Raw genomic sequence first — 22,759 nt, 5'->3', positions numbered from 1 at the left:
TGTGTTATGGATTGGATGATCTCCCTAAAATATGTTGACTTGGTTGAGGTATAATTCTCAGTGGTTTGGCAGTTATAGAATGATGCAATGTGACAAGTTATATGTTGATTCCCCAAGATGGAGAATGCCATCCGATGAGATCAACCAGGAAGAGGATAGGTGACAGGTGGGCTGCAGCACCTTAATCTCCTCACAGGCCTGATCCAAGGGCAGTTTCCAACAGCTTTTATTCTACAAGAAATAAAGAGAGGAAGAGAGGGGCTCCACCACCAAGAACCAGTAGAACTCAGCCTTTGGGCATAGGGTCCCTGTGCTGAGAATTGCTCTAGTCCTTGGTTAGATGGATGTCAAAACACGTGAAGAACTCCAAGGAAAGTCAGGCTCTCCCTCCATGGTCACCAGAGGCCTTTTCACTAGAGCTGGCACTGAATTCAAACTGGGTTTAATTAAAACGTGAGACAAAGGGAGCCCGGGGGGCACGGTGGGCTACTTATTGGACTGCTAACCCTGTTGTTAGTTTTTTGCAGCTGCTTCTTGGGGGGAGGATGCTTTTTTCTCCTGTGGTGCCTTCTTGCCTTGTTGGTCCTCCGGAGCAGTTCTACAGGCCCCGCATCAGAATGGGCTTGATGGCAAGTGTGCTTGGAAACGGTGAGCCACTGGCTGCAACAAGGGCTCCAACACGCGAACAACTGTGAGGATGGCACAGGACCGGGCAGTCTCATTGTCACACACACATAGGGTTACTAGTAGAACTGACTCCACTAGCCCAGAGGACAGTGAGAGAATATACTCTGTTCTGTAAAGCCATCTAATTGTACTAGGTCTAGATAACAAAGTGCTGGATGGAAGTACTAATGAAGACAGTCTCTAAAAAGAGTCTAAATGGTCTTTGTTGCTAGGTGCCGTCTAGTGGTTTTTTCAGTTTTGTATATTCTCAAATGGTTTTAAGCATTACTGATTCACGGGCTCAAATCAACTAAATCCTCATGATCACCTACCACGTATCTTCAATAACATATCCTATTTATCAACAAGATAGTGACCTTAAATTTTGTATTCCTTCAAAACATGCATCTCCAGTTCCAACTTTCTACCTGACTGAATTGCTACCCAATTTACTGAACTGACACCTCTTGATGAATCACATGTATCCGAACAAAGGCCCTCCTTGCTTCCAGGGAATCAGTCACTTCCTTGCTGTAGTTAAAAACTAGCCATTCAAGATTCTTCTATCACTCATCTAAATTGTTGTCAAGATATGCTAGATAAATAAATGTATTTCATTCTCCTACCATTACCACCCATCTGTCAGTCTTCATATTGCTGATACTGGAAGCAAAATACTCCTCCATACTCCAAAAAGCAACTCATAGTGACCTTGTAGAACACGGTAGAACTGTGGGTTCTGAGACACTCTTATCTGGAGTAGAAAGTTTCAGCTTTCTCCTGCACAACGGCTGGTAGTTTCAAACTGCTGACCTTGCAGTTTACAGCCCAATACTAAACTACACAAAGCCACTGGTATTTCAAATGCCAGGAGGGTCACTCATGGTGGGCAGGTTTTAAGTTTCCAAACTAAGACTATTTAGACCGACCAAATCTACTTCTGAAAATAAGCTAATTAAAACCCTACAGACTACATTATTTCACATATGGTGGAATGAAATGCCCAGCTTATCTGTCCATAGTAGTTAGGTGGCTCTCAAAACCTGCAGAAGGCAATTTGTATTTCATCTGATTTACTCTTAAGATTCTTCTAATCTGGTGTTTCTGATGCCTACTAGCTACAGCAGTGTGCACTTCAGCATACAATCAGGACAGTGATGCAGGGCCAGGTTGCATTTTACATATACATGGGGATTCGGAGTTTAACAAAATCCTGATAACCACCCTGGGAAGCAAAAACCAAACTTTACTGTGGTCAATTCTGACTCACAGCAACTCCATAAGACACAGTACTGTACACGTATATTTCAAGGCTGTAAATCCTTATGGGTGCAGAAAGCCCAATCTCTCTCCTGCTGAGTGGCTAGTGGGTTTCCATTGCTCTGGTGGCAGTGGTTACTAACTTCAAGGCCACCTGTTTAAAATCACCAGCCACTCTGCAGGAGACAAGGCTTGTAGTCTCCAAAACCCACACAGGCAAATGTCCCACAATAACCATGAGTCAGTATCAACATGATAGTTTGTGGTCAGCAGCCCATGTAGATTCAAGTTTAATGTTCTTTGTTGACAGTCCCTCCCCCACAGTGCCAGAGTGTAACACATTCCACAAGTTATTTTCCAAAGTAGATCATCTGAGTATCCTTGAACTGTTAGTCTATCAGCAATTAGCACCAACTAGGGACTATCGTAGTGGTTGAGCTAATTGCAAGGTCAGCAGTTTGAAACCCCCTAGGAGAAAGAAGAGGCTTTCACTTCCTCAGTCAGTATTGACTTGGTGACACTGAGGGGTTCAAATGGATCTCCCCTTCTTGATTGTCCCAGCTGGTGAATTTGCACCAGTTATCATGCAGTCCAATGCTCACTGGACAGCACTGGCGCTCCTTCTGTCCTCCTGTTGCCAACTTGAAATTAAGCTCACTGCCATGGAGTCAACTTGACTCTTAGTGACCCTACAGCTTAACTGTTTAATGAGATTATTCTCTTAAAAGATACTCAGTTTATAACCATTAGGTCTTAACTTGAAAGACACTGAATCACATCTCCATCCGGTTGTGCCAATTTGGGTCACTCAAGAATGAACACCAGATTAGATGGATCTTAGAGTACAGCAGATGAAATATAAATTGCCATTTGGATGGCAACTCCATTAGGTTTAATTCAGACCCTATAAGGCAGCGGTTCTCAACCTGTGGGTCACGACCCCCTTGGGGGTGTGTCAAATGACCCTTCCACAGGGGTCACCAGATTCATAATAGTAGCAAAATTAGCTATGAAGTAGAAACAAAAATAATTTTATGGTGGGGGAGGGGAGTCACCCCAACATGAGGAACTGTATTAAAGGGTCCCGGCATTAGGAAGGCTGAGAACCACTACTGTAAGGTCTAAACTTCTAACTGGCCCTCTGGGTTTTCAAAGCTATTAAGCTTTAGCGCAGAAAGCATCATCCTTTCCATATATCAGCTGGATTTTTGAACTGCTGACCTTGTAATTAGAATGATTAACCACTGACAAATTCAAACTTGAGCCTAAATTTAACTTCATGTATTGCCACTGTAAAATCACCCTAATGATCTTTGCTTGTCTGGGCCTCTTAAGCCCACGGGCAACTATCAGCCCTCCAATTTCCAAGTAAACATAAGGCACAACATATTAATATCACACTACCCAAAGCAAACCGAATTTGAACTGAGGCAACTTGGATCCTCGATCTATGCCCTTAATCATGCATCTCTATAAAGTAGAAACACCTCCCGAGGAAGTCCAAACAAAACACGCAAGATTACCCAGGGGCTCTATACAAAAATTAAGGATTGTGCTGTTGATGGAAACGATAAGCAAAAATATCTTGGGCTAGCCTTTTCAACTCAAATAGGTGGTAGAAAGGAGAAGCGTAGTGGATTAAATTTGGGCTGCTTCCTGGAAGGATTTCAATACCAGCCTTCTTGGGGCTTTCTACTTCCATTAAGTGCCTCAAACTCACAGGGGCAGTTCTACTGTCTTACAGGGCCAGAGTTAGCAAGTGAGTTACATCATCTCTGGGAGTATAGCAGGTAAGCCTTTGGCTGGCTAACCAAAGTGTAGCAGGCCCAAATACACTTCAATCTGCTTCTGGATATTTCGATCCTTGAAACAGCTCTTCTGTTGGAAGTATTTTGTTGGTCTTGTAGGATAAACAGGGCTGGCAATTCAAGCCTGCCCCAAGAGATGAAGCAGCCTGCTGCTATAGCTCCAGAGGCCCAGTTTGAGTTTAAACCATAAAAAACCACTTTATTCCTTCTTGACCCATCAACACAACACTCCAATTAAGTTGGTCTTGTTTCAATAAAAACAGAGGAAAATAAACCACCAAAACTGAGAAAAGCAGGACAGAAAATATCAGAGTTCTTGGTTTAGAATGTAAACAAGACCATGTTTAGCTTGCTATTTGGGTAATTTAACACACATTATTTTTGTTCAAGTTCTACCTTTACCCTCTTCCTGTGCTGCCTTCTAGAAAGTCTTCCCTTAAGGACGGTTACAACCCAGCACATTTAAGTGGTCTCATTTACCAAACCAATTCGAATCCACGCATATCACAGCTTACTTGATTGCAAACACCAGATACATTTTTAATACGAGAACATTTATTGCACTACTAAATGCTGAAATCCTCAAGATGAACTTGACGCTGCAACAGCTGCCCTCTTCGGTTTAGGAGTTGTTCCTTCACGGAATCCATGCCTGCACCAGGGTAAAAAAAAAGAAAAATCACCTCAGCAAAGTTAACATACTTATTAAAAAGATTGCTGTTAAATAGAATCCAATAAGCTCATCTCAGTTTGATGCTGAAATCATTATTGTACTCATATGTTCAGACATTTATTTTTACAACATCACCGATAAGCTTCAAGTATAATTTTATTTCCTCTGTTCAACCATACCCATATTTCAGTAATATAGCCAACAGCAATTCTAATAAAAGCCCAATACTTATGTGTGCTTGCACAGATCACTGGGAATTTCTCCTCTGCTTGTCAAGAGATTTCAAAATAGTAATGGAAGAGCCTGATTTGAGTTATAGAATTTTTTGAATCTCTAACATTGGTGCTGCTTTATTATTAAGCCAAGAGGGAGAAATGCTTACTTTCACTTATCCAAGTTAAGGTTGAACACATTCAATGGCAGGCATTAATTGGCTTTATTAAGAGCTCTACACTTTAGCTATTCAACTTACATCTCCTTTCACAGATGAATAAATGAAGGCAGAGTTAAGTCTGGCTTCATCATCCTTTAAATCCCTAGATCAGGGGTCCTCAAACGTTCTAAACAGGGGGCCAGTTCACTGTCCCTCAGACCCATTGGAGGGGCGGACTATAGTTAAAAAAAAAAAAAAGATGAACAAATTCCTATGCACACTGCACATATCTTATTTTGAAGTAAAAAACCAAATGGGTCAAAAGCACCCAGCGGGCCATATGTGGCCCACGGGCTGGTCGTAGTTTGAGGACATCTGCCTTATTCAAGCAACCAACCCCAAACCAAATTTTCACTATTACACAATGACTTTAAGTACACAAAGAAAGGGCACCACTTTAGTGCATGATCCAAAATATATCCAGTGCCTACACACTACCTTGTCATCTGGATAGTAAGAAACTCTGGCATCTAGTGGGCAGGTCAGAAATTTTGCTCAACGTCCCATCACACACAAGGCACCCCCAAATAAGTTATCTGGCCAAAAAACTAAGATAGAGATGGTTGTGAATCTTTAAAATAGAGCATAGAATTTGTCTGCATCACCTTCACTCTCAGCGTGAAAAGATGCATTAACTAGTTAGCAATGTGCCTCAAACTTACAAAAGTAAACCTCCAACTGTACTCGTTTTATTCCTGTTTCACAGGAAAACAAAATTTAACCAAGTAATCCTTACTGTCGATCTCACCTGGATAAGGATACTTATTTGGCAGGAACCAAGAGATGCAGCTATTATTACTACTTCCCAAATCCCACCCTCAGGAAACCACCAGTGTCATGGCCTCCTTTCTTTCTATCCAAGTAAACTGATGTCACAGAACAACTTACACGCAAAACAGAACTGTACCTGAATCTGCGGTATACAATTTTTAGGTGTCTCATTCGACCAGTACCGGTGGTATTTCGTCTTTTAGCCTTGGCACTCCAGTTATCTGAAACACAAACAGGAGTTGCTTGGTCAACATAACGTGAAGCACAAGTTTTGCTGGATAAATAAAGTCGGAAGGCATGCTGCATTGAGGCACACCGCACAGAGCATTCAACTCACACTTTCTCTTGCGCTTGGCTGGGTAGCCACACTTGCCACAGGTCGACTTCTGGAGGTGGTAGGCCTTGGAGCCACAGCGGCGGCACAAGGTGTGCGTCTTATTGCGACGCTTTCCGAAGGATGACGTTCCCTTCGTCTACAAATTAGGGAAGCAAATGAAAATGCGCCAAGGCTTTCCACACCAACTGACGTCTTCAAAATAAGCAATAACTGCTAAGTGTTAGGGACAAGAATCGTTTTCCTAACTGTCTGGCTATCCAAAGCGAGAGTAGCTCTTTTGAAACGGTTAAAAGTAAAGGGGGTAGTAGGGTGGGTTCATAAGGCGAAGTGAAATTTACTTTAGTACTGATTCCGAAGCTCACGGATTCCTGTCAGGCACCTCCGACAACGAAGTCCTTTACTCGCACAACCAAAACAACTCAAGCCACGCTTCTTTTCTGAGGATTACCCAGTGGGCGAACGGGGAGATGGGCAGCTCCGGCTCCAGGTTGGCGGGCTCGGGAACCCAAGCTCCAGCTAGGGAGTAAATCTATTGACTTAGGGATCCCTGCATACCTCCTTCTTTCCCAACCCATTTCTCTTATCCGGGAGCCTTCCAGAACTTTACACATAGTAAGCTAGGGGCCACAGGGAATGAGGATGCAAGACGATTCCACTGGCCCAGGCAAACAACTCACCATCTCGCTTCTGCGGCCGAGACCAAAGAGGCCGGAAGAGAAGGCACTTCCGCTCTTTTACTCTAAGAAACTTCCGCCGAGGGACTACTTCCGGCGCGGCGCGGTGCACCGCTATAAAGAGTCCGTCGTCGCAACGTAGGTGGATGAAGAGGCGGATGCAGAGCCAGGAGAGCCCAATCGGGTTTCCGCGCTGGGTGGGCGGGGCGACGAGCTTGCTGTTGATTGGATGGCTTGTCCCACCAGACTCGCCTTAGCCTAGAGCCGCCTTCAGGCGGGTGTATCACTTTCGGCTCCCTTTCTGTGTACATACTCTTATTTTTTGGTGTCCGATCCGCAGTTACTTCTTGGAGTCCTCGTGGCGAACCTGGGCTGTGGGGTGGCCCACTCCGACCCATTGCGTCCATCTTGTATACAGTGATCCTGGTTGGGAAGGGGAATCTAAAGCAGGAGAAATCCGCTTCCCCAGTTCTCCCTCATTCCTGGCCTGGAAGCTAAGATCACAGACATGATGTCCTCCCTGGAGCTGGAACTTAAGTGTATAAGCAGCTAACCAGTTACTATATAGTAAGGATGCCGACGCTTGGCGACCTTTACTGAAAGGCAAATAGATATTCTTGACAGCTTTTAATAGTAGCTCTGGTGGGGCTGTGCTTAAGCCTTCGGGCTCCTAACCAAAAGATTGTGCTCCAGGAGAAAGATGTGACAGCGTGCTTCTGTAAAGATTCTCAGCCTTGGAAACCTATGGGGCAGTTCCACTTTGTCTTATAGAGGTGCTCTGAATCAGAAATGACTCCATGGCTGTCGGTTTCGTGGAGGGTGGGCTTGGGTGCAAAGGCTAAGTGGCAGTTAACTGGAATCTGGGTCCATAAAGTTTACAACCAACCTGTGGAGTTCTGTCTTGCTAGAAGGGGTCCCAAATGACTTGCCTTGCTAGCACCCAGGAGTGTGGTGGTGTGGCTGGGAAGCATTAATTAGACTGATAACCTCAAAAGGAAGCTGTTCAAACCTTCCTTGGGAGAAAGATGAGGTTATCTGCTCCCATAAAGATATTTTGCATGAGAAATCCTCCATAGGGTGACTGACTCCTTAGCAGTGAAAGAGGTAAACTGGTCCCAACCAATCGGCTTGCTTTCTCGAACAAAGTAGAAACCTTTGGGTCATTTGGGACATATTAGCAACAACCACCTAACCGCAAACAGTACAAGGTGAACATTAGGAATCAGGGGTTTGATTTTGCCGGGTTAATGTTAGGTCCATTGAGTTCTTCTGACCCATAGTGACCCTATGCACCACAAAACCAGACACTGCCCAGTCCTGGGCCATGCTCACAATTGTTCCTATCCTTGAGCCACTATGTCAATCCATCTGGTTGAGGGCCTTTCTCTTTTTCACCGTTCCTCTACTTTACCAAACATGATGTCCTTCTCCAGGGACTGGTCTTTTCCTCATATGTCCAAAGTATGTGAGATGAAGTCTTGCTAGGTTAATAGTTTAGACTAATAAATAATTAGGGAGCCTTGGTTGTGAAGTGGGTTATGCATAGGCTGCTAAGTGCAAGGTCAGCAGTTTGAAACCACCGGCTGCAATGAAGGAGAAAGATTGAGGCTTTATGGCTCATCTTTAGAACCTTTACTGTCTACTCCTTTAAAGAGTTACAGTCTCAGAAATTCACAGGGGTTAGTTCTATCCTGCCCTATAGGGTCACTAAGTTTAGAGGCATTTATAACATGAGGATGCTTCAAAAGGTTTATGGAAAAATCCCATGATCTTTTCAGTTATTCAAGTTATCTTCGTGACTGTTATGAAGCCGCTTTTGTACAGTGGCTGCAACACTGGATTTGAGCATACTAACGACCGTGAGGGTGCTGCGGGCAGGGTAATGTTGGCGATGCGTCGCCAGAAGCAAGAGCAATAGAGATGGATTCTCTATAAAACATCATATAATTTAGATTAGCCATTATCTGTTGTTGTTGCTGTTCAGCACAGAGAAAGGATAAGTATGGTGAGAGGATACACCTTGATGCACAGCTTTCCTGATTTTAAACCATGCAGTATTTCCTGTTCTGTTTGCGCAACTGCCTGTTGATCCATGTGCAAGTTGTGCATAAGCACAATATTGTGCAGTGGTGTAGTGGGTTATGCATTCAAATGCCAACCTGAACGTCAGTGATTTGAACCCAGCAGTTGCTTGATGAGAGAAGGATGAGATTTTCTATGCCTCTAAAGATTTTGAAAATTTTGGAAACCCAAACAGACCATTCTACTCTATCTCATACGGCTGGAATCCACTAGATGTTGATTTTAATTTATTTTAATTTATTTTAAATTTTAATTAGAGTGTCTTACTAATGAACTTCTGGGTTTTCTACCCCTGTAAGCAGTTACAGTCTCAGAAATCCATAAGGTGAATGAACTTCACTAAAAAAAATAACAAACTTGGTGACCTTTCCAACATAGGATGTATATTTGAAAACCATACTATAGACACATATTTTAAAATGCATACCTAAAATTAATTTTAATATATGATTTTTTTCCCATCTCAGGGGCCCCATAATTGGATGAGCCCTTATCTGTTGTTCTTGCTGTTAGGTGCCAACCAACCCTGTGTGCCATAGAAGAAACACTGCCAGGTCTGGCATTATCTGAAGCCACCGTGTCAATCTATATTGCTGAGGGCTTTCCCCTTTTGTGCGGCCCCTCTTTTTCCAAGCATGATGTCCCTCTTCAGGGACTGGTCTCTCCTGATAACATGTTCACAGTATATGAGATGAAGTCCTGCCATTTTTGACAAGTAGCATTCTGGACCTACTTCTGACAAGATATTTGTTTGTTCTTCTGGCAGGCCAGGGTACCTTTAATATTCTTTGCCAGCACCATAATTCAAATGCATAGATTCTTCTTTGGTTTCCTCGTTCAATGTGCAGCATTCACATGCACAGGAGGCAATTGAAAATATCAATGCTTGGGTCAGGTGGCAACCTAGTCCTCAAAATAACATCCTTGCTTTTCAACACTTTAAAGAGGACGTATCCAGCAAATTCACCCGGTGCAATACACTGTTTGATATCGTGACCGATGTTTCCATAAGCATTTATTGTAGCACCAAGCAAGATGAAGTCCTTGGCAACCTCAGCATAAATTCTTCTAGAATCGTGTGCTTTGGGGTATCATTTTTTCTGACATTCTTTAAAAAATATAACCCACATACAGAATTCATTATCAATCATAAGGTGGTATAAAGGTAATAAAAAAGCTCTGTTACAACATAATAGAAAACTTTATTAAACCCAAATAACAAAATGTGAGGCTATTTGTTTCTTCTTTTCTTCTTCAGTGGTTTAGGATTCATGTTCACTATTGTAAATTTTAGAAAACAGTTTAATGGCTAAAACTAACATATCATGCAATTCAATAATCCAATCACATTAAGAGTACTTGTATAATCATCACCATAATTAGCTTTAGATTCTTTTCTTCATTCCCATACTCATTAATGCCCCATTTCCCACAACCTCCCTACCACACCCGCAAGGAGCCATTATTCTAGTTACTGTCTATAGATTTACCTATCCTGGGTTTCATATACAGAAAAAAAACAACAACATAAAAAAACAAGAATAAAAAAGTAAAGCAGATAAAAACTTCAATTGAAGAGAAAACAGAAAATATTAAAACTAGAACAATTTTTTAATGGATCAAAAGAAAGAGCAAGCGATAAGGTGTTAAATGTTAATTTAACTTCATCTGCAATAGTTTACTTGTGCATTCTGCATGATAGTAAGGTTATTCACGTCCCTGGTCTTGTAGTCGGAGAGGATTCATCAGGGAACTTAACCCACTTGTATTTCCCCTTCACTTTCTTTTCCTTTAAAATGAAACAATTTTAAAATGGGTCAAAGGGGAGATCAAATTATAAGCTATTACATTGACCTAACTAAGTCTGCCACAATCGACTTGCCAATGCTTTTTGTCTGATAACAAGACTATTCACATTCTTCAACTATGACCAGAGGGGATTTTCCAGAGGCTTAATCCATGTGTAGACCCAACAAATGGATTTGGGCTTCCACTGCCATCCATAGACTTCTGCAAACCAAGTGTTCACCCTTTGCTACTACTTTGTTGACATACCCTTCATCTAGCTTTATATACATCTGACGGTGGTGTTTCCATTTCTCTAAGCCTTCCCCGAAGAACTCTGTATGTGTTGATTTATACCATGACAAAAGGTCAGTTTTGTAAACAAGTAGCCAGCTAAATGAGATGTTAAATAAGTCCACTTGGGAGAAGTAGACCAACATCAGGATTTGTAAATCATATAACCCAAAGCTGAAAGAGGGAAGCGTATCAGAGTCTAAATTGTGAGACTGGTTTCCAGAAGGCTCTGGGCGAGAGTAGGAGCCGAACATACATTTGTGAGATCCACACAGAAAATAAGCCTCTAGGGATTTCTCTCTTTCCATCAGAGAGCGATGGGAAGAAACTGGTTACCAAACAAAGTGCATTGCAGAGATGATTATAGGAGATCAAAATGATAAACCTGACTTGAATGGTTAAAACTTTGTCAGTTGAACCCCCCTCCAAAATGCACATTAGTCCTGACCTGGTTTTCAACAGTTTCTAAGTGTTTGTGTGTGTGTGTTCATATTGGAGTTGATCTCACGGTATGTTGTCATTGGGGGAAAACTTCTTGAATGTTTGTTATATTTTTTTTTCTCTTTTTCAGTACAGGAAACCCAGGATTGATGAATCTATAGAGACGGCAAGTAGAAGAAGGGTGTCTGGGGGTACAGTGGTGGGTTGTGGGGTAAAGGGGAGCTGATATCAAGGAGTTCAAGAAGGAGGAGAATGTCGTGAAACTGGTTGTGGTAGCAATTATACAAGACTATTTTATGTGATTGAACTGTGGAATGGTATGATATCTGTATTAGTTCCCAATAAAATTATTTTGGAAAAAAGTTTTATTTGGAATAGGTGCTTCTTGACTTGTGTTTTTAAATCCATAGGTCATCTCTATGTGTGCAGATTAGTATTTTTAACAAACATGAAACCCCACAACTTCCTTCATAATAATAAATCATATTGTGACTTGTAATTACATATAGATCTTCTTCTCCATCTTTTTAGTATTTCTTCACATTTGTGTTTCAAAATTTATTCCATAAATCATAATTAACAGAAATTTAAAGTATGTTCAATTTTCTACTATTATAAACAACTTTGTGAAACAGATTCTGTATACATATGGTTTGAGGTATTAGTCTGAATATTTCCTTAAGATAAAGTCCCAAGGTAGAACTGGTGGATTGAAGAACATGGATTTTTATTTTATCTATCAGTTTATTTGTTATTGCTGGATATTGCCAGATTGCCCTCCAAGAGAGTTCGTCGGTTTACATTCCTGCATTGTACAGAGCCCAGCGCAGGGAGCATTTATCCCATCCTGATGTTCAAGCTGGACTTAGTCCGTCCTGATATTCAAGCTGAACTTCCTGTAGGAGGTGATCCTGGGACTGAGTCAGGATGAAACCCAGAATAAAGAGAGTCCGTACATACTCTCCGGGGAGCAGGGACCCGAGAGGAGTCAGCAGAGATTCCTCCACTGAGCTGCTTCTGATCCGCCCTCGCCAACGCGGGCTATCGCTGACAGTTGATATCTTTGCCAGAAGGATTACCCCATGCTAAAAAAAGAAACAACAACAACAACAAAACTTTATCTGTTGCAATGACTTTGCAATTCACTTCCTGGTTCACAGACAACTGAAACAATGGCGGTTCCCTCAGAGATCATCGAAAAAGAAAGGAAAAAATTGCTTGAAATCCTCCAGCAGGATCCTGATTCTGTCTTGGACACCTTAACCTCTCGGAGGCTGCTGTCTGAGACCGAGTATGACATACTGGAGGGCCTCACAGACCCCCTGAAGAAGAGTCGAAAGCTGCTCATTTGGGTCCAGCAAAAGGGGGAGGTGAGCTGTCTGCACTTTCTCCAGTGTCTGGTTAGTACTTTCCCAGAGTCAGCTGCCAGTTTAAGGCATGGTAAGTTGAATTTTTTTTAAAATACACTTTTTAGGGCATGAGGAAACAGATTTTCTTGGGTGTGGGAGGAAGGGAGAAAGAAACTAATCAATTCTTTTTTTTTTTCTTTTTCTGGAAGATGGTCTTTAATAAAATATGATGATGAAGGAAAAGTATCTAAATTTCAAAAACCGGGGAACAGCCTATCTGATTGAGGGGACCGATAGCTTGTTTGTACTGCACCCCACACTTGCAGTTGATTTTAGTGCCAGTACGAACTACTCACTATTCTGGCAGCTACATCCTGAGGTAGGGCTGAATAGAGAATGCTGTTTGTTACTGAGGACGCAGTCCAAGTTTCTTTATGAAGTTAAGTGAACTCACGGACATTAACAGCTCTGAGACCATATGCTGCATTTGGAAAAATAGCCATTTTGAAAATATGGGAAATAATTTTAGCACACATACATAGTGGACCAGTAACTTCATTTCCTCAGTGACAAGAATGCTAGCAGAACTTCAGTTTTCCGGGGCAATTCAAATGCTGATTCTTAACTAGCCAAAGGAAAGAAACAGCTCTCCCGGAAAGGACTGTTGGCAGTTCTGTATCTTACCACTAGAGATTGACATTGCTCCGTTCCCAGGAAGCTGACAATGCTCGGGAGTATTTAAAGAGAACATGTTAGATAGGGTGTCCATAAAAAGGAGAATCTTAATGGATATTAATGTAGACAAGACTTACTTGTTTAGAAAAATAGATTTTTATTATTTTTAAGACCACCTATTCCAAATTAGAATTTTGTGCATCCTGATGAGAAAATGAGGCCAAAGTGCATTAGCAATGGCCACACTGCTAAGTTTGAATTGGTGTGGGTCACAGTAATCCCACAGGTAAAAACTGTTCATAGGGTTAAATTAAACGTTTCAGATTTTACTTATTCACCTTCTGTGGTTGTCGTGGAAGGCCTCATAGGAGGCCTGGTGGCATGCAGTGGTTACTCTTCTGCCTGCTAACCACAAAGAGAGCAGTTGAAGACCACTGGCTGCTCCACGAGACTTTCTACTCCGGTGAAGAGTTACAGTCTCAGAAATCCAGAGGTCCTTCTACCCTGTGCTTTCCATAGGGTCACTATCAGTCAGAATCAACTCGACAGCTGTGACTGGAGATGGAAGACCCAAAGTTGCCCTGGTGGCGTAGTGGGTTACGTGTTAGGCTGCTAACTGTAAGGTCGGTGGTTTGAAACCACCAACTTCTCATGGGAGAAATATGAAGCTTTCTACTCCCATAAAGATTTACAGTTTCAAAAATCCACGGGATAGCAGTTCTGTCATGTCCCCTTGGGTTGCTGTAAGTCGGAACCATCTGGACAGCAACGAGGTTTCTATGAAAGACCCAAACTAGTAAGCAAAGCAGGGTGTGATCTGATTCTGTTTAGTGGGTGAAGGAAAAGTCTGGCAGCGGATTTGGTGCTATGTGAGCTATGTGGGAGGTGATGGGGATGCCCATCCTCCAGTGAAGTGAAAAGGAGGGATGAGACTGGGAGCTGCAGCTGTTACATTTGCTTTGTTGTTTGGGAAAGTAAAATATGCTAAAACAATCTTGTCCTTTTCAGGTTTTTTACAATGTGAGACTGTAGAACTGCCTCAGTCTACGAGGATAAGCAAAAATTCAGAAGATGCTTTTTTCCATAGGGGTAAACAACCTGGGAATCCTCAGATCGCAGTGTCCTTCAAAGAGAAAGGACAATTGGATTTGGAAGCCTCTGAGTCTTTTGGGGACAAGAGCATTAGTGATGGAGAAATGGCTTTGCCCCCAAAGGAGAAAAATGAGAAGAAACGTGACATACCAAATGATTCATCCTCATATTTACGTGAAGATATTGAATATGAAATTCCATCAACTATTGCATACTTAAGGAATGAACAGAGATATGAGATACCAGATGATTCATTATACTTGGGACAAGAGGACTATCGAAGAACTTTTGGATGCCCTGAAGACGTGGATCCCATTGTCGAAGAGGAGAACGACGACGCCTCAGAGCACATGGGATCTGAAGGCGAAGAGAACTCTGAGTATTCCGCTCCCACAGACTTCTCTGATGATGAGCAGAGTCACGAGGAGGCAGAAGCTGCCATGTTATTGGAAGAAGAGCAGGAGAGAGGTATGGAATGATGCCAACATTCGATGTTTCTGTATATTCCACCTGAAGAAGTCCATAGGTGTAGTCCTGTTTGTGTTGTTGAAAAAGGGTTTTGCAATGAGCAAGTCATTGGTCTTGTAAAATTCTACCATGTGATCCCCAGCTTCATTTCTGTCTCCAAGACCATATTGTCCAATGACTGTTCCTTACTCTTTCCTTCATTAAGCCTTCAGGACCGGACAGTGTTTCCATGCTATGCATAAAGTTTTAAGTTTCCTATTTTCCTCCGTGGGCAGCTGAGTTCTTCTTCATAGCCTGTGCTTAGTCTGGAAGCCCCACTGAAATATGGTCATTTGGGTGACTCTGCTGGCATTTCAAATACCTGCATCACAGCAGTACAAAGCTGTGAGTAAGACAAACTCAGAGACACACGGTGGATAAAAAGATTAGCAAACAAACAAAAGGGAACAATCCAGCTTCATTTTCGTAATCATAATTCTAGATCAAACTTACTGCCGCAGGATGGATTCTGACTCATAGTGACCCTACAGGATAGAGTAGAACTGCCCCTGTGGGTTTCTGAGGCTGTAAATCTTTATGGGGGTGGAAAGCCTCATCTTTCTCCTGTGGCACAGTTGGTGAGTTTGAGCTACGGACCTTCTTTTTAGCAGCCCGACTTATAACCTATTACACCTCTAGAATGCCTTAGCGACCATCATTAGAACCAAAGCAGACTTACTGCCAGCAAGTCGTTCTAATGCATAGCGACTCTATAGGACAGAGTTGAATACCATGGGTGTTAGACAGGGTTCTCTAGAGAGATAAAACCAAATTCCTGATAATTTAATATATTTATTTATAAAGATAATTAGATATATAACAAGAAATGAACTGTTAAATCATATGCAGATAAATATACAAGAAATAAACAGTTAAATTAGATAGCACTACAAATGGCTTAGTGCAACTCATGTCTGTGAGAGAAAGTTGAGAGACTAGCAGTCCTTCTAGTCTCTGTCTGATGCCAGATCTTCCTCTATTTGTAGAGAGAGCTAGGCTATGTCAGCACAGCAGCCAATCACAAGGCAGGTCACTAACCGCCTGTCCCCAGCTCCAGAGAAGTCTTAAAGGGACCTCAACTTACAGCAATACAGTCCACAGGCTAGGCGTCCCACAGGCAGTGTAGCCTTTAAATTGAGGCACAGAACAAGCAAGGCAGCCACACACTGGTCCGATGATCACAGAGCGAGAGACAAGAAAGGCAAGGCTCACCAAGCCATTTATCTCTCTGCCCTTCAGTCAATCCCACCTGCGTTTATCAGCCAGGCTGGCACAATAAACTATCTCACCATGCAATGGTTAAAATTAAATATATAGGCTTAGAGAAATATTCTAGAAATACTGTATAATGAAAAAGAGGCATAAGAATCATTTAGTATGCCATTTGTTAAAGTAAAATAATATCCACTAGACAAAACCATATATTCTTATATATGCATGCAAACATGTGTACTTGAACAGAGAAAGGGTGAGAACGACTCATACCATGTTGACATATCTCCTAGAAGGAAAGTGATGGATTGGCAGGGAGCTGAAAGTTCTGGTACTTTCCCTTTATTTGCTTGTCTGATTTTTTTCTACAATGAAAGTGTCTCATTTTCTCATTTTAAATGTATTTGAGGAAAGCTTATACTCCAAGCATGGCATTCACTGTCTGTCTTTGCTCCAACAGAAAGAAAAAAGGTGTTTACAGACGTCCTGTCATGTCTGAACTTGGATAGGAGCAGAAAGCTTCTGCCAGAATTTGTTGAACAATTCTCTTTAGACCGCAGCTCTAAGTGGACACCCGAGACTCCAGGAGATCTGGCTTGGAATTTCCTGATGAAAGTTCAAGCACTCGATGTGACGGCCCGAGATGCCATTCTCGGGCACAGAGTTCTGAATGAGGGCAGCAAAGGACAGTTAGTGACTGAAATGGAGAATTTGGAACTTGGGGACATACAAACCATCAATCCCCTGGATGTTCTTTGTGCCACCATGTTGTGCTCAGAGAGCCCTTTGCAACTCGAAGTCATGGCAAACATGTGCCGGTGCCAGTTTGCCCTTCCCTTGCTGCTACCAGATGCAGAAAACAACAGAAGCATCCTGATGCTGGGGGCGATGAAGGACATTGTGATGAGACTTCCGGCTCCATCCTCAGGAGGCCTAGCTGAGGATACGGAAAGCGGTCTGACTTGCATCAAGATGCCTGTGGTCTCTTTCGTTCGCTTGCAAAGCTGCAGCTTCTCCAAGTCCAGGATCCTCAATGCCCTGCTCAGCCCTGCCCAGAGGAAACCACACCAAATTTTCCTTCATCGGGATTCACCCGGCCTGGTGCTTCCCCGGCAAATCTCTGATGGCTTGGTGGAGCTAACTTGGCCTTTTCCTGATGAAGATGGACTGAAGGGAAGCCATCGCTTCTTCCAAAAGCCTGTCGCCGTGGCCAACCTCCGTGGAGACCTGGAACGATGTTGGATTCAGTTTAGTTTTCTGATGGAAGTTTCCTCGGCGGTGTTTTTTTGCACTGACTACCTGGGTGAAAAGGAATGGAGCTTGCTAAGGTATTTAGGCAAAGCTGCCATGGAAAGGTGCTACTTTGTCCTCAGTTCCCAGGCCAGGGAGAGTGAAGAGGCTCTTGTTTTTCAGAGGATCTTGGAACTGAAGCCCTCACAGCTCCTGTTTTTGGAAGGGGAGGAAGCTGGAGATGGAGGGCAGGCCGTGAAGTGCCTTCACACTGCCCTGCAGGAAGTGATGGGCTCCCCGCTAAGGTGTGTGTCTGTGGAGGACATGGCCTTCTTGGCCAGGGAGCTGGGGATCCAGGTAGACAAAGACTGCCAGAACCCTCAAGGCCTTGACGTTCCCCCCAGTGAAAACAGGACTGGAACAGCTGAACCTGAAGGACAACAAGGACACGCTCCGCCCCAAATCCCACCTCAGGGGCCTACAAGACAGCCTGGGGTTCTATGTGGGCTCAGCCAGAATTCTCAGGATATCTACTCCACCCCAGTCTTCATGCCTCCTCCACACATTTCCTCGCCTTTCCCATCCAGAAGTGGAGGAGGTAACTTTAACCAGGCTTCCTTGAGACCCCCCTGGTTTATGGGCTCTCGCTTTTGGTCAGGGCAGAGATGTAAGTGGTTCCGTCCTACAGGCTTTCGTAATATACGGGCCCACAGGAGTTTCGGTGTTCAATGCTTCCAACCCCCGAGATTTTATTCCGGTGACAGATTCATGAATCGTTCCCCAACTGCTCAGGCATGTCATTGGAATGGAATGCCTGGGAGACCACCAAGACCTATTTTTCAGCACACACGAGCCCAGCCTGCAAGAACAGAAACAATGGGAGCTTTAGGAAAAGCCGGGGCAGTGGTCTCGCAGGTAGATCACTTCCATTGCTCAGGCTCACAGCCAGCGAGAGGGGTTGGAAGGCCAACCTGTGCTCAGGGAGCGCAGCTAGCTGCAGCGACTGGACAACACATGCAAACACTATCTTGTATCAAAGACCCTCATCAGCAAACCTCTCAAGCAGCAGGCACCGTACAAAAGCCCAGAAGACCAGCTTCTCAGCCAGGAGCCCAGCAGAAGACTCAGACTAGGCTTTCAAATCCAGCTGTGCAAACACAACCCCATCCCATGCTCAATAGCAAACCTTCACCCAGCTTCCAGCCCCAATCCCATCAGCCCAAGCACTCCCAGGCAAAACCCTCCCAAACTGTGTATTGTCAATCCCGACCCGCTCAACCCCAACCCTCTCAAACAAAATCCTCTATGTCCAAACCCAGTCAGCCCACGCGCCCCCAATCTAAGTCTTATCAGCCCAGGCCTTCGCAACCCAAGTCAGCCCAGACCAAGGCATGCTACTCAAGAGTGGGTTCCAGAAGGTAGGAAAGCTTGGAAGCACTTAAGACCTATGACATGTAGCTTTTATTCAGGCCGTTTCTATCATGTAGTGACCTAAAACGTTTCAGTACTGGTAAAAGACTACTGCCCTTAGCGTGACACAGACAAAATGGTATGCAAAGCTTGATTAGATGCCATTAACATATCTCTTCAGAGGTATATGAGAGGGGACAATGTGGAGAAATTAAGACTACAATACAGCAGTAAATAGAGTAGTTCAATTCAACTTCGAGTATCAGGTAGTGCGTAAGTCCAATTCGTTTTCCATCAAAAATAAATACAGTACATATTTTGTTTCATGACATTGATTGCACACAGTGTAATAGCACTCACTCCACTTCCTCCCTAGGTTTCCCATTTCCATGTGTCCTTTCCTATCCCTTCTTGCTTTGTGAACTTTGGGGACTGCTTCCCTTTTGATCTTGTATGGTTGATCGCTCTAGGAAGTATGTATCTCTCTGGTGTTAATGTTCACCTTTTTACTCACTCACTGCCACTGAGTCGATTCCGTCTCATAGAGACTCTGTATGACAGGATAGAACTGCTGCTGTGGGTTTCTGAGACTGTAACTGTTTACCGGAGTTCTTTTGTAGAACACGATGGGTTTGAACTACTGACTTTGCAGTTAGCAACCCAAACAGTAGGCCGCAATGCCCCTAAGGCATCCTGTGCACCTTAAAGGCCTGCCTTAGTTTGGTTGCAAGTTGAGCCATGGGGGTGAATTTCGTTTTAGATTTGAAAGATGGCAAAGGGCTCTAGTCTTGAGGGTCTGCCAGTCTCTGTCAGACCAGTAAGCTTCATCACCAGTGATTCAGTCCCTCAAGATATTTGGCTACGGTTAAGAAAATGTCATAACTTTGTTCTCTGTATATTCCATTGTATTTATGGATATATTAGCAGCAACTATAGATACATATGCAGAAATGCTTTCTGTCACACCTTATAGATTCATTACATATTCATGATTAGAGTCCTATTTTCCTTCCTACAACAGTTCAGCTGTGTATTTATCTTAGATTCTTGTTATTTCAGAATTGTGCACACAATAGTACTTGCCTCTGTTCTCTTTACTCTTCTGCTTGGAGGAGCATGGATTTACAGTCTTTCATTTTAGGGTGAGGAGTGTTTGAATGATGCAAATAGTTAAGTGCTTAACTACTAGGCTAAAGGCTGGTGGTTTGTATCCACTGGGTTGTGGCTTCTAAAACAAATTGGCCAAACTAATCAGAAAGACCAATGTCTTGGAAATCCTACGGACCAGTTCCACCCTGCATGTATGGGGTTATCATAAGTTGTAACTACCCACAATAGTAATAGCTACAGATGACCATAGAATAGGACTGAAAAGTTTTGGGTCAAACATCAGCCAGCTAAATAGGTAACCCTATTTATTTGGGGGCAATTAAATAAATTCTCTTGGGATATTTTTGTTGTTGTTGGGTACTGTGTTAGTTACATACTCTGTTGTCAATTTGAGACTTAAGAGTGAAGGGGTGGAGTTTAGTCTGTCAATCAGGTCGCAGCTTGATGACCTCATTTGGAGGTGCCAAGGAGATAAATAGCTTGCTGGAGGTGGGACACAGGCTCACTCCCTGTGAAACATTACTGACAATGAGCCTGATGGAGCTATGCTGTTGCTGGAGGAGCCACGTGGGGACCCATGCCAGTGCTGAGATGCTTCACCATCACTGGATCCACAAGATTTTCTACGCACTGGCCTGTGACCTTCCTGCATTCTGTGTCATTGCATGTGCTTCGTGAGTCTGAAGAGGAATTTATAAATTGGTATCAGACATATGGGCTAATATTGGACTTACGGACTGGGCTGGGATGTTTTCTCAATATTCAATTGCTCTTGTATATAAATCTCTTTCATATACACATATGGGTGTCTCTGGATTTGTTTCTGTAGTCTATCCAGACTAACACAGGTACCAGTGTGTAGGTTTTTACTCACAGCAACTCCATGTATGACAGAACAGCACAGTGCTCTGTCCTGTATCATCCTCAAAGCTAGTGGTGAAGATATTGAAGAATTCTACCAACTGCTTCAGCCTTAGATTGATCAAACATGCAATCATGATGCACTGAAAATCATTGGGATCAGAATGCAAAAGTTGGAAATGGAATCTCGGAACAGTAATCTCAATTTGCTTAGATAAAATTCTCTTACTTAAAAAATGAAATGAAAACTGTTGGGGGAGGTCAGACTGCTGTCTAGCCCCACCACAGGGGTGGGCCCCGCTCCCTGCTGTTAAAGACAATGGACAGGCCTGCAGTCATCTATTTGGTTCCTGTAGGTGGGGTTTACACCCTACTGATAATGGTTCCTATGGAGACCCAGAGAACAGGTCAAGTTAAGCTGCCATCCGAAATCTAGGATCTGCCCATCTTGCCGCATGTATACCCCAAATCCCTCCTCTTCCCATTGTGTGTATGTCCCTAGACCACCCCCTCTCACAGCTGTATAACCTGTAGTGCAACCCCTTTCTGTGACATATGTCTTTACCTGTAATTAGTGGGCTTGCACGCCCCCAAAAGGTATATAGGCTTGGGTTAGCAATAGAGATCTCTCTCCCTGGCTGCTTTCACTGGCCTCTCTTCCCCCTCTCCTCTCCCAACCTCACTCCTTTGTTTCCTTGCCCTCCTTCCCTTCCCCCTCTCTCCACATGGACCACCAAGCTGGGCTGAGGTGAGCAATGCTACCATGTAATGTATCTGACTGCATTATTTTACCTCTCATGCTCTCGATGATTTTAATATAATATATATCTCTCAACCATACAATTGTGCATACTGAACCCGTGGGTAATAGTGTTGGGGGGCTGGCTCTCCCACAAAATTAATACTACAGAACAATTCATTTTCATTCAAGCATTTGTGATACTTAAGTAGTTTGGTATAATAGTTGGGTTTTGTGTCAAGTTTGCTGGGTCCGTGTTCTCCCAGTGATTTGCCAGTCCATCTCCAGTAATCTCGGCAAAGTGATGCAACATCATGTAATCAACTCCATGATGGAACTGCGGTGAGAGTCAAGCAGTTGTGAAAGGATTAGGATGCAGGGCGACTCACTTACTCAGGTCACATCTCAATACAATTGGCTGGCAGGTTCCTCCAGAGTGTGGTCTATTTCATATATAAGCAGATGCTGTGGAAAAGCTTGTTTGATTTTGCTGGGTTCTGGATCCTGGGCTTGTTAACCTCTGGTTCTTTGGGCTTGAGTCAATGGCCTGTCATATGCCTCCCATCCGATCTATTGACCTTAGATTCATTCATCTCTCTAGTCACAAACTTGATTCATGTACTTCAGCAGCCTATGTTGTTCCTGCTGAACCTGAACTCATCAGCATTTGAAGTTAATGCGTCAGAAGTTCCCAACTTAATATCAGACCTACGAACTTGAAACCAGACTGGATTTATCTACTTCTACAACTGTGTCAGCCATTTTTCTTGTATATATACAAATTTATTTCCATATATACATACATAAGCATCACTGTTTTTGCTTCTCTAGAGAACTCAGCCTAACATATTTGCCTTATGTGTTGCTGTTGCTGTTAAGTGCCTTTGGATTGTGTGGTAGTTGGATGATTTTATGTCAAATAGACACTCTTGGCTAGGGGGAGAGCCAAACCTGTCAATCAGTTGTTAGCTTGATGACACCTCCTTGGGGATGTGGCTTTTTACATGAGAGTTAAGGACTCTGGGAACTGCCTCTCTCTCTGTTGTTCTGCCTTCCTGCCTCCTGGAACTCTTCCTGCCTCGAGGGATGGCCCTATGTGGACCCCTGGACACTGAGGGCTACTGGTGCCCTGCCATGTTTCCAGTGAAATTGGATCCATGTTACTCTATACCAGTGATTCTCAACCTTCCTGATGCCATGACCCTTTAATATAGTTCCTCATGTTGTGGTGACCCCACCATAAAATTATTTTCTTTCTTTCTTTTTTGAATACTTTCATTGGGGGCTCTTACATCTCTAATCATAATCCATGCATTCATCCAGTGTGTCAAACACATTTGCACATATGCT

The 22,759-nt window shown here is 43.2% G+C and overlaps 2 protein-coding genes and 1 non-coding gene across 3 annotated transcripts; 1 reads left to right on the top strand and 2 right to left on the bottom strand.

The window, feature by feature from the left end:
• Window positions 1-4,267: 4,267 nt before the first annotated feature.
• Window positions 4,268-6,675, bottom strand: RPL37 (ribosomal protein L37). Its single transcript, XM_045285157.1, has 4 exons — window positions 6,626-6,675; window positions 5,949-6,084; window positions 5,748-5,832; window positions 4,268-4,386 (listed from the first exon to the last, which is right to left on the bottom strand). Exons 1-4 carry the CDS (start codon window positions 6,626-6,628, stop codon window positions 4,317-4,319), a joined length of 294 nt encoding a protein of 97 aa, XP_045141092.1. The 5' UTR covers window positions 6,629-6,675; the 3' UTR covers window positions 4,268-4,316.
• LOC115873919 lies at window positions 4,472-4,551 on the bottom strand. The gene has a single exon (XR_004048689.1). It is a non-coding gene; the product is annotated as a small nucleolar RNA SNORD72 (small nucleolar RNA).
• A 5,549-nt stretch (window positions 6,676-12,224) lies between the features above and the next one.
• On the top strand, window positions 12,225-19,280 carry CARD6 (caspase recruitment domain family member 6). The gene is made up of 3 exons (XM_045285110.1): window positions 12,225-12,664; window positions 14,257-14,808; window positions 16,520-19,280. The coding sequence occupies exons 1-3, from the start codon at window positions 12,397-12,399 to the stop codon at window positions 18,709-18,711; spliced, it is 3,012 nt and encodes a 1,003-aa protein (XP_045141045.1). The 5' UTR covers window positions 12,225-12,396; the 3' UTR covers window positions 18,712-19,280.
• The last annotated feature ends 3,479 nt before the right edge of the window (window positions 19,281-22,759 follow it).

The sequence above is a fragment of the Echinops telfairi genome, unplaced genomic scaffold (genome assembly GCF_000313985.2).
Source record: "Echinops telfairi isolate 266 unplaced genomic scaffold, ASM31398v2 ScPeMD7_7469;HRSCAF=8507_1, whole genome shotgun sequence".
Classification (NCBI taxonomy): Eukaryota; Metazoa; Chordata; class Mammalia; order Afrosoricida; family Tenrecidae; genus Echinops; species Echinops telfairi.
This window is presented reverse-complemented; position numbering and strand designations above follow the sequence as displayed.